This window comes from Podarcis melisellensis, assembly GCF_964234715.1.
Source record: "Podarcis melisellensis genome assembly, chromosome: 9".
NCBI classification, from domain to species: domain Eukaryota; kingdom Metazoa; phylum Chordata; class Lepidosauria; order Squamata; family Lacertidae; genus Podarcis; species Podarcis melisellensis.
The window spans coordinates 3,117,974-3,130,334 of NC_138541.1; the positions used below are offsets into that span (position 1 = coordinate 3,117,974).

The window sequence follows — 12,361 nt, forward strand, 5'->3', positions numbered from 1 at the left end:
AGATCCCGGCAGAGAAAAAAGACCAACTGAATGCCCCCTATAGAATGCGAGGAGATAAAAGAGACTATAAAGGAATTGAAGAGGGGAAAGGCCCCGGGACCAGACGGATTTACATCAAGTTACTATAAAGAACTGAGAGATGTTTTGACGATCCCATTGAAAGAAGTTATGAATAATATTCTGAAAGAAAGAGATGTTCCGAAAATGTGGAAAGAAGCATATATCACATTTATCCCCAAACAGGACTCGGATTTAACACAGGTCAAAAACTATAGGCCTATTTCATTGCTGAATACAGATTATAAAATATTTGCTGGGATTTTAGCGAGAAGATTGAAAAGGATATTATTAGAAATTATTCATAAAGACCAAGCGGGTTTCCTTCCAGGCAGACAGATGAAGGACAATATAAGGAATATAATTAACATTTTGGAATATCTGACTGCCAGGAATGAGAAACAAGCTATATTAATGTTTGTGGATGCAGAAAAGGCCTTTGATAATATAACATGGAACTTTATGTTGAAGAATCTGGAGCATATAGAGGTAGGGAAAGAGTTTTATATTGGAATAAAGGCAATATATACAGAGCAGAGAGCTAAATTGATTGTAAATAATGTGACTATGGAAGACATAAAAATATCTAAAGGAACTAGACAGGGATGTCCGCTTTCGCCATTGTTATTTATAATGGTCCTGGAGGTCTTTCTAAATGCGATTAGACAAAATTAATTAATAAAAGGGGTAACAGTTGGCCAGAATGAATATAAAGTTAAAGCCTTTGCTGATGATCTGGTAATAATGATTGAAGAACCAACAGAAAGTGTAAAAGAAGTATTGGAGGAAATTGAACAATTTGGAAATGTGGCAGGGTTCAGATTAAATAAGAAGAAAACTAAAATAATTGCAAAAAATATGGAGCAAAGTATGATAGAAATAATGCAACAACGAACAGAGATAGAGGTGGTGAAAAAGGTAAAATATTTAGGAATTTGGTTAACTCCTAAAAATATTGATTTGTTTCAGAATAATTATATACCGGTCTGGAATGGAATAAGGAAAGATCTGGAGGTGTGGGGTAGAATGAAACTATCCTTCTGGGGTAGAATTTCTACGATAAAGATGAGCATTCTTCCAAAGATGTTATTTTTATTTCAGACTATCCCCATACTAAAGGGGGTCACGATTTTTAAAGAGTGGCAAACAGTGATTTCAAGGTATATCTGGCAGGGCAAAAAACCAAGAATTAAATTTAAGTTACTAACGGATGCGAAAGAAAGAGGTGGTTTTGCCCTGCCAGATTTGAAATTATATTATGAAGCAGCATGTCTTTGCTGGGTGAAAGAATGGATAAAATTAGAAAATAAGGAGTTACTAGATTTAGAAGGTTTTGATAATAGATTTGGATGACATGCGTACTTATGGTGTGAGAAGAAAATATCGTATTTTTTGCACCATAACACTCACTTTTTTCCTCCTAGAAAGTAAGGGGAAATGTCTGTGCGTGTTATGGAGAGAATGCCTACGGGTGGCATGCCTACGGATTTTCCTCCTCTAAAATGTGTGTGTTATGGTCGGGTGCGTGTTATAGAACTAAAAATACGGTATATAAAGGCTTTGGGAACCACATCTTCAGGAGTTCGTTAATAGAAATATGGGATAGGTATAAAAACCTATTAGAACCAAGAGTTCCACACTGGTTATCTCCGTTAGAAGTTATGACTGTAAAGAAAATTAATATGAGAGGTAAATGGATTACATATGGTGAATTGATAATTAAAGAAGGAGGAAAATGGAAATTAAAACCATATGAACAAGTTAGAGAACATGTTTATGATTGGTTGCATTACTTTCAGGTTAATGAAATGTTTAAAAAAGATTTTAAAGAAAGTGGTTATGTCGAAAAAGACTCAAAGTTTCAAACAGAGATAATAAACAATGACTGTAAAATTCTGTCAAAAATGCATAAGATATTGTTGGAATGGCACACGGAAGATGAAGAAGTTAAATCGGTAATGATACAATGGGCCAAGGACTTTGGTTATAATATACAATTCGATGATTGGGAAAAATTATGGAAGGAAAATTTAAAATTTACTGCATGTACGGCGTTAAAGGAAAATGTTATGAAAATGTTTTATAGATGGTATATCACACCGAGAAAATTAGCAAAAATGTTTAAGACGTGTAATAAGTGTTGGAAATGTAAAGAAAAAGAAGGAACGTTTTATCAGAGCTTGCAGGGCAGCAGCTGAAGAAGGAGCAAAAAGGGTTTTCTTGTGTGTGTGTTTCTTTGTGGCTGATTAGCTGCTCTCCCTGTGCAAAGGTCAGAGGGGGCAGGGTTTCTGTTGAGGCAAGTGGGAGGAGCTTATCAGAGCTTGCAGGGCAGCGGCGCGTGCCTAGCGGCGTGCACAGTTTGATCCATCTTTTAGATTTAGGGGAACTAGTCTCAAACGTTTGTTGGGGGAGACCTAGGTTTTTTTGGGGGAGTTATTTGTCCTGTCTTCATGCTTTTTATGATGGAGGACCGCTGTAGCCACCCCCAACGACACGTTCTCAAGATGGAGGGTGAGGGAACAGCTGCAGTCACCTGCGGTTCCTGCGCAATGTTTGCCATCTTGCCAAAAGTTGCAGGCAGCTTTACCTGCAGCAATTGCATGTTGCTTTTAGTCCCAATGTTCAAAGGAAAAAGTCAGCGCTCTCCGTCCATGGCATGTGGCTTCACTCAGCAGGGGAAGCAGAGGACTCTCAGCACCACGCCGCTCCCCGTCCCCCGTTCCGTAGCCTTTAAAAAGGCTCCTTCACGGGTCGGGGGCGAAAATGGTGCCCACCGAGTCACCGAGTCCACAGGCTTCCGCGCCTGTGGTTTTTTAGGGTCCCCGCGTCGCCGCCGCGGCAGGACGCGACCCCTGCTGAGCTGATTCCCTCCGGAGTTTGGAGGGAATCCGCCATTAGGCGATGGCGCTAACACGGAAGTCCTGAGTGCCACTGTATTCTGCTCTGGTCAGACCTCACCTGGAGTACTGTGTCCAGTTCTGGGCACCACAGTTCAAGAAGGACACTGACAAACTGGAATGTGTCCAGAGGAGGGCAACCAAAATGGTCAAAGGCCTGGAAACGATGCCTTATGAGGAATGGCTAAGGGAGCTAGGCATGTTTAGCCTGGAGAAGAGGAGGTTAAGGGGTGATATGATAGCCATGTTCAAATATATAAAAGGATGTCACCTAGAGGAGGGAGAAAGGTTGTTTTCTGCTGCTCCAGAGAAGCGGACACGGAGCAATGGATCCAAACTACAAGAAAGAAGATTCCACCTAAACATTAGGAAGAACTTCCTGACAGTAAGAGCTGTTCGACAGTGGAATTTGCTGCCAAGGAGTGTGGTGGAGTCTCCTTCTTTGGAGGTCTTTAAGCAGAGGCTTGACAACCATATGTCAGGAGTGCTGTGATGGTGTTTCCTGCTTGGCAGGGGGTTGGACTCGATGGCCCTTGTGGTCTCTTCCAACTCTATGATTCTATTATTCTATGATTCTATGATCATATGTGGTGGGATTGTAAGCAAGTGAAAGTTTTCTGGGAGATGATATATAATGAATTGAAAAAGATGTTTAAATATACATTTGTAAAGAAACCAGAAGCTTTTCTTTTAGTGATTACAGGAAAGGAAATAAGAAGAAAGGACTGTAAACTTTTCCAATATGCAGTTACAGCAGCAAGAATTTTATTGGCCCAGAAATGGAAACAAGAGGAAATACCGACGATAGAAGAATGGAGAATGAAACTGACAGACTATGCAGAGTTGGATAAGTTAACTGGGAAAATTAGATATTGTCGAGACCAAAAGTTCATCGAAGACTGGGGATGTGCAAACAACACTATCGGGGTTCCAAGAAGCACTGTGAAATTTGAGATGTATTGTTAAAAGAAATAGAAGCGGGAGGGAAAACTAATGGCAATACTAAACAGAAGAAATGCGTAATTGAGAGGTAAATATGGATGATTGGCAGAGAAGCCGAAGGAAGTCCAAAAACAGATAATTTGTGAAAATTTGGATAAAATTGTATATTTGTGTTGAAAATTAATAAAAATCATTAAATAATAATAATAAATATCTTTGATGTTTCTCTAGGGTGACCCCATGCAAAGGACTGCAGCACTCTGTTCTGGCTCTAAGAGTATTCAGCTAGAGGAGGGGCTTTCAGCTGGGGCAGAATCAGGGCAGGTTCTCACTGCACTACAATTCTTCATCTTACCAATTTCTTTTTGTAGTTCATCATTTTTGTTGGCAAGATACCGCATTTCCTCTGATTTGTTTAGCGCTACAGCGAGTATTCCAAAGTCTAAAAGATTTGAAATAGTTCAAGTCAAAAGAGTATCTGAAATAACAATCTGCAAATATTAAAAACCATTTTCAAACATTTTTAAACACTCTAGCCTGAAACAAGAAGCAGAGCTCAAGGATCGGGTTCTTATGAATATGAGGACAGACTTGATTCTCTGTGGCTGAGATCACCAATGAAAAGCCTCAGGAGAATCTTGCAGCTGACCAAAGACCCATGCAATCCACTATCCTATTCTCATATTAAAACTGGCTCATGAAGTATCACTAATCTTCCTCTCCTATGTCCTCCTTTTCTGCTGGGAATCACTGGGTCACAAAACAATTCCCACCTCGAGTCCCACAGTAAAGCCAAATATACAAAAATACTTTTAAGTTTTCTATTATGCTTTGTGAGATCTAAGAAAATAGAGGCACCCAAACTCTTTTTTGGATGAATTCTGGGTTGCATTTCACATAGAACTAAGTAGGACATTTTCTCCTTGTGCAATACAATCTTCAGCCCCTTTCCCTCCAATCTGTTCTGACGTTTTTCCCCACCCTGGAGAGCAGCTTTGGTGATGGCATGCAGAGAGAAGTAGGGGCAAAGTTCCCTTGTGCTAGTGCTAAATCTTGTGTCTCACCATGTTTGCTGCTAATATTTTTATGTACTTTTTGAACTTTGAATAAAGATGTTAAAAAAACAAAACAAACAACTGTCTGCTTTTCTTCCTGCTGAGGAATGAAATAGTGATAAACTCTGTTGCGTGGTGAGTTTCATTTACTATAAGTATCGCTCACACAATATGAAAGTGAATAAAAGGAATTGAAATATGTTTACACATGAGGACGTGCATATGAAATGCTTACCAACCTTGTCCTCATAGAATGAATCAATCCCAACAACAAAGTTTCGAATCATGGTCATTGCCACTTGAAACTCCTCTCTGTTTTTCACTTCCTTCTGATCTAAGGAGGAGGTAGGTAGAAATGAAATGAAGAAATTGTTTTCTAGCACCCTGGTCTGATGACCTGGGGGACGGGATACTTGGTTTCAAACTGCTTTTAATACTGAATTTAAATTGCTGACTTTTTCCATTCAGCCTGTTGCCTCTGTTATCAGATGGTTTGGCCTTGCTTTGAGAGCTTTAGATTTTGGGGTGTCCAGATACCCCTGTCCTCTTTGTCCTGTGGACTTGCATTTGCCAGGCTGCCAAATGCCCTGCAGTATGCAAATTCTTGGATCATTTGGTTTCCTCCCCCTGAGCTTTGCTTACTTCGAGTGCCCTTTAAATATGAATTAGCTATGAAAATAGGCCATTTGTTCATCAATCCACTGCTATCCACTACTCTTTTTCTGATGAATACTGGGTTGCATTCCACATAATTCTAAGAAGGACATTATGTCAGTGCAGGTATTTCTCCTTGCGCAATGCAATCTTCCACCCCTTTCCCTCCAATCTGTTCCCCACCCTGCAGAGCAGCTTTGGTGATGGCATGCAGGGAGAAGTGGGGGCAAAGTTCCCTTGTGCCTGTGCTAAAATCTTGCAGTAGCACAAACATTGTGAATTACAGTTTGATGGAGAAGAACAGCATTTCTAGTGGGGGGATGTGAGAATCACAATCATCTGCTTTTCTTCCTGCTGAGCAATGAAACTGTGATAAACTCTACTGTATTAGGTGATGAGTTTCATTGAATATATGTAGTTACAGATAGGTAGCCGTGTTGGTCTGCCATAGTCAAAACAAAAAAATTCCTTCCAGTAGCACCTTAAAGACCAACTAAGTTAGTTCTTGGTATGAGCTTTCGTGTGCGTGCACACTTCTTCAGATACACTTCTTCAGATACACCAGTGTATCTGAAGAAGTGTGCATGCACACGAAAGCTCATACCAAGAACTAACTTAGTAGGTCTTTAAGGTGCTACTGGAAGGATTTTTTTTGTATTGTATATATTGCTTACACAATATGAATCCCAAAGTGAACTATAGGAATTGACGCCTGCTTAAATTAAACAGGGTCTAGCAAAAGTGAGGATGTGCATAAAAAAATGCTTACCATCCTTGTCTTCATGGATTGTATCAAGCCCAACAACAAAGGTCCGAATGATATCCATTGCCATTTGAAACTCCGCTCTTATTTTTAGTTCCTTTTGATCTAAGGAGGAGGTAGGTAGAAAAGAAATGATTAAAATGTCTGACTGTCTGGGGGATGGGATACATGGTTTCAAACTGCTTTTAATATTGAATTTAAATTGCTGACTTGTAAGGCAGATAAGAAATCAAATCAACAAAACCATGAATATGACTTTTATTAATATTTTCTCAGCCCTTGATAGCGACTGTCCTGCTGGTCTGAAGTCCTGTTTCCATTTAGCCAGTTGCTTCTGTCATCAGATGTTTTGGCCTTCCTTTGAGAGCTTTAGATTTTGGGGTGTCCAGATACCGCTGTCCTCTTTGTCCTGTGGACTTGCATTTGCCAGGCTGCCAAATGCCCTGCTGTATGCAAATTCTTAGATCATTTGGTTCCCTCCCCCTGAACTTTGCTTACTTCGAGTGCCCTTTAAATATGAATTAGCTATGAATATAGGCCATTTGTTCATCTATCCAGTGCTATTTTTCTAAAAAAAAAAAAAAAAGAGGCACTGGAACTCAGCATGAATGCCTCCCTTGTTCCCTTAGATTGGCAACGGAGCCCACCTGAGAGGGCCTGGAACTGATGAATTCCGGCTGAAAAAGGTCCTGCATATTTAGGTAGGCTCTGGACCCACCCACTTTGGCCATGGCCTTTTCCTCTGCAGCCTGTTTTCCCCAAGAACTTTCCTTCTTTGGACTGGAGCCCTAGCAGAGGGTAAGGTGGGGAGGACCAGGAATGGGGGCTCTCCCCCAGCAGATGAGGATTAGTTGGGAAAGGAGCAGAGAATGGCAACTGGGAAAGGGAATTGTCCAGGGTGTCCCATGGACTTGTGTTAGCCTGTATTTCTGTTCCAAGTTCTGGAACTCACTTATAAATTGTAAGCAAAACAGTGCCATTGCTCTCAATGGGTGACAGCTGCAACTCCCTCCCTGAAATCAAAGAGGGATCAAAGGGATAAATGGAAGGTGGATTCTGCCATCTCTTTTTGGAAATGCTATTGGCATTGAAGGAACGCCCGTGACATCAGTTGCAAAGTATGCTAATTATGTACTTACATAGAATGTAAATCAGCAGTGTCATGACAGTAAGGATGAAAATCTCAAGTATGATCAATCTTTCACCCGTTGGAGATTTGAAGAAGACAACCAATTCCTGAAAGAGAGATGCTTGAAGAAAGACAATTCTACTTTAGCCATCAGGAGCCAACATACCATTCCCAGCCCAGGAAAAAGGGTTTCCATATGCTGTGGCAGCCATCAGCCAGAGACAGTCAATTGTTCAGGGGGTGGGCACTTGGGAGGATAAGCAGGTGGAGGAAGCAAGGTGAGATGTCTTGCTGCTTGAGGAAACTTTTTTTTTACAAATGTCTGGATCAGAAGACAGGAGCCTTTGATATTACTTTCTGCCCCCCCCCCCGACAAATGACAAGATTCCACATTCAGAAGCTGGGCTGGCCAGGCCATTGGCTGATATTTCAATGCTGCTGATGGGGCAGCAGACTAAATGAGGAGGTGCAGTGCAGCTTGTGTGGTCTACCCATCTCTACCACCCCAGCACCTGCTACCTGAGGCAACTGCCTCATTCTGCCTAATGGTGGCGCCATTCCTGGCTGCACACAGTAAAGGAACACCACAGTCAGCAGCAAAAAGTGTGCTGAATCCTGGGGTTTCTATGGGGATTAGTGGATCTCTGGCACCCAAAGAGCTGTGTGTGCTACTCTCTGCACTCCTCCCTAGCACAACATGACTGGTTCCACTCCCTGCCTGTCTCTCCATCAACTTCCCTTTCCCATGCATTCCTCTACTTTATGAGAGACCTCGTCCAATATGACTGTGCTGTATACAGACCACCAGTTGCTGCTTTACGCTTTCTGAGCGCTAGCTGTCTTCTGGACATTACATGTCTTCTGGAGGCTGCACTCTTTGCAGGCGTTAGCTTCCCCATCCTCTCAGTTTTGTCTGTGAAACAACAAGCTATTATAACATGGAGTATAAGACTATGAACACATTGGTTGGATGGTGGCTGTTTAACCTTCCAAACTCAAAGTCTCCTGTCAAGCATCAAAGCTCACAGTATTTGCTTTTGTTGTCCTGCACTTAATCTCCCTATTACAGGAACATAAATTTTAAAGTAGATGCACACCTACAAATGTCAAGGATTTTCTTGGTACAAAGTTGAAATGCACAACAACTTAAAGTAAAAAATGGGTCTCAAGGGGCATTTCCAATATTACACTTTGGTGTCTATCATTATTAGACAATCCTTTCTTATAAAGACATTTTTGAAATGTCTTTCTTTTTCTTCTGCTGGATCAATCTCAGTTTTAAACCAAAAAGATGTTCCATATGGATTCCAAGGAATTTAAAAAATGTTTTAGGTAATATAGCACATTCTCGTTTTGCATTCTATTTCTTTCTAAACTCCTGGACATCTAGTTTCTAGAAGTTCAGTAAACATTTGCAAACAACAGTTATAGGTTTGATCCATATGTTCACTCTATATTTATTTTACAGGGTAAATCAAATTTGGGGCAATCTTCTTTGTGAATGAAATGGGTTGATCTGTACATCAGCTGATAAGATCAGATGGAGTGTTTTCGGTTCTGCTAATATTGCAGCTGAAATCTCAGTTACTGGTGTGTGCTAAAAAGAAATATCTTGCTTTGCAACATTCATTGGTGTTTATTTAAAGGCTATCTGCTTATGTCAGGATTACTTACTGTGCCAAATTACCATGCCTAAAGGTCCACATGCCTTTCAATGTTGTGTTTGTCCCTTTTACAGCAGCAACTAGAGCTGTTTTCATCAAGATACCAGCCCTCAGGCTGAAAGTGGCTTCCCCATAATACATTGCCAGATGTTCACCATTTCATAGATCGTGTGGGATCTATGAGGTCTTCAGATGTTCCTGGGTGCCAACTCCCTCCATCACAGGCATCATGGTCAATGGTTGGGGATGATGGGAGTTGTAGACCAGTAACATCTGGAGGGCCACATGTTCCTCACCCTTTAAGGAAGGTATATACATTTATTTATATAACTACCTCCTGATCATCAGAAAAGATGGAGTACTAGATCCGGTCTCAGTTGGATGCATATAAATCCAATTGAGTCTATCAAGAAAAAAAGAAAGAAAGAAGAGGGCAGTTGTCTCATTCCATTTTGAAGCTATCTGAGATAGTAGCCCTTGATATGCTAGTAAATTAATTTTTCAAAGATTTGTATTTTCTGGATCATGAACTAGATCTGGATTGACAAACTGGGCCCATGAATCAGAGCAGCACACCTGTATTGCCAGGGAATAAAACAGAATGTGGTGCTCCTGGTTTGCAATGTAGCTGGAGCTTTAATATAAGGAACATGGCTGTTGGAGATGAAGTGAAAGCAACTTCATGGCTTGACCAGCTATCAAACACCTGACTGCATGGGGGATGGATTGAGGAATCTTCGGTTGGGGAGACATGAAGAACTAAACCTATTCTATCTGTATTATGACTATTGTTGCCTAAGATCTTTTGCGTAATAATAATAATAATAATAATAATAATAATAATAATAATAATAAATATTTATACCCCTCCCATCTGCCTGGGTTTCCCCAGCCACTCTGGCGGCTTCCAACAAAAGATTAAAAATACATTGAAACATCAGTCATTATAAACTTCCCTAAACAGGGCTGCCTGCTTATAGATTACATTATTGGCTTTACAGCTTATTCCAGTTGCTGTTGGTTTTCTGTTAGACTCTATTCTACGTTGCTGATCAATTTTTTTGCTAATGTTTACCAATTAATAAAAGTTTGTCTCTACCTAAGAGTCTCCGTCCAGTGGAATCCAAAGGACCTCTTGTTTGCCTGATGGTTCCTATTGGCCAAACACCCAGTAATAAAGTGATACAACTGGTAATACAGCACCTGTACACATCCTTATAATGTACCACCACTCAGTTTCATTGGATGACCCTGAGGTCTAGTATTTAAAAGAGAAAGACCACTTGTAGTTTATAAACGCTCCTTCTCATTTAGCCTCTTAGTGACCTTACGGCCTTTTAATGAGACCCTGCAATTATCATAGCTTGTAAGGAAAGTGTTCCACCCATCAGACCTCTTTCTGTTTGGATACCTTGGTGTTGTCATGGAACAATCTTTTCCCTAATTTCTTCCTAAGTGTTTTTCATCCTTCCACTGGCTACAAACCACCTCCCTTGTGATGTCAGGCATTCCAGAACTCCTCCCATTTAGGCTATACCATTTCTGATTGGCTGCTGATCATATCCAATCAGCATTCCACATAAAGCATAAATCCAGGGAAATGTTGATTTCAGATTTATTATACTAATTAATTTTTTTTTAAAGTTATTAGTTTTATTTTTTATTTAGGCCAGGTACTTCAACGCATATCCGCCAGAAGAATCCTTACTCCTCATAAACTCTGCTAGTAATATTGGAAAGCTTTCTATCTCAACACTTATACCAGGAAATATGGCAAAGTACATTAGTGTAAATCTTCATTTGCAAAGGTAAAGCACAAAGAAAAGGAACAGAAGCAATTAAATTTCAGCACGTTTGGTCTACATTTAATGAATGTGTCATCATCTAAACATACATGCCACCAGTGCTATTTTTCCACACTCAAAGGGTACTGAAACCTACCATGAACACCTCCCTTGCTCTCTTACAATGGTGTCCACCTGAGAGGTATCAGAACTGAGTTCAAGTGAGTTCCAGATACAAAAAAGCCCTGCATGCAACTGACCTTTAACCAATGGCAACTCATCGAGAACTGTACTTGGAAAGAAAGATAGATCTGCACAAACTCTGAGCTGGACTCTGATAAGCTTCATATGCTAGAAACCCCACATAACTATGTACCCTTGTTTCTCTTATTGTTCATTATGTTTTTGTATGTTTATATGTCACAACCAATAAAAATATTGTTCAAAAATTATTTCTGTCATTCATATCCTGCCCTTCTGTATAAAGATACAAGAATCATATAACACTGGTCCTATCTCCAGTGGCTCCCAGAATATTTCTGAGCACAATTCAACATGTTGGTGCTGACCTTTAATCCTCTAAATGCATTCAGCCCTGGATACCTGAAGGAGCATCTCCACCCCCATAGTCCAGCCTGGACACTGAAGTCCAGTTCCAAGGGCCTTCTTCTGACTCCCTCACTATGAGAAGTGAGGTTGCAGCGAACCAGGCAGAGGGAAGGTGGCAGTAGCACCTTCCCTGTGGAACACCCTTCCATCAGATGTCAAGGAGATTAAGAACTACACAACTTTTAGAAGACATCTGAAGGCAGCCCTGTATCGGGAAGTTTTTAACACCAGAAGCAGAGAGACCAGTAGATTCAGAGGCTGCTCAATTGAGGGAAGAGCTGGACAGTTTTGAGATAGTAGCTAGGCAACCAGGAGGGAGGGAGCCTTTAAGAGATTCTTCATTTGAGTGTGGCAGGGAAGTCCTTCCCTCCCGTAGAACTTGGATGACTGAAAGGGTCCAGGAACAACAGAAGCACTGAGGAAGGACAGGTGGCTGGTGGCACACTTCTTACTATGGAAGAGAAGGGGATTCAGAGTGAGCAACTGCCATCGGTGGGAAGGGCGGCTTGATGCTGTGCTCAGTATGTTGTTGTAAATAAAACAGACTATAAACCTGCCAAAGGCTTGTTATTTCTTATTGGAAGCTACCAGAGGGAGAGGGAAACTCCCTTGCCAGCCAGTGTACTTGACATCCCCTGAAACAGCCTTGGCTATTTTGCCTCCCCTATTGGGCACTGGTAAAAGCATCTGGTACAGATAAAGAGCTCCCTTAACTGTCTTGCTTGCAATTGCTGGGAAATGTAGGAGGGTGGCAACACGAAATAAAAGATTGCAGCTGGTTGTGCTTCTGCCCGTGCTAGGTTCCCA

General features: G+C 40.9%; 1 protein-coding gene across 5 annotated transcripts in view; it reads right to left on the reverse strand.

Moving 5' to 3' along the window:
* Positions 1-12,361, reverse strand: part of LOC309377688 (CD209 antigen-like protein D) — a 109,275-nt gene that overhangs the window by 47,716 nt on the left and 49,198 nt on the right. Inside the window, exons 4-6 of one of the 5 annotated variants that reach the window (XM_081925318.1) lie at positions 6,375-6,473; positions 5,187-5,285; positions 4,252-4,338 (exon numbers count right to left, since the gene is read on the reverse strand). The exons of the other annotated variants lie outside the window; for them this stretch is intronic. Coding sequence (XP_081781444.1) covers positions 4,252-4,338; positions 5,187-5,285; positions 6,375-6,473 — 285 coding nt within the window. The remainder of the gene's footprint in view (positions 1-4,251; positions 4,339-5,186; positions 5,286-6,374; positions 6,474-12,361) is intronic. 5 annotated transcript variants of the gene reach the window in all.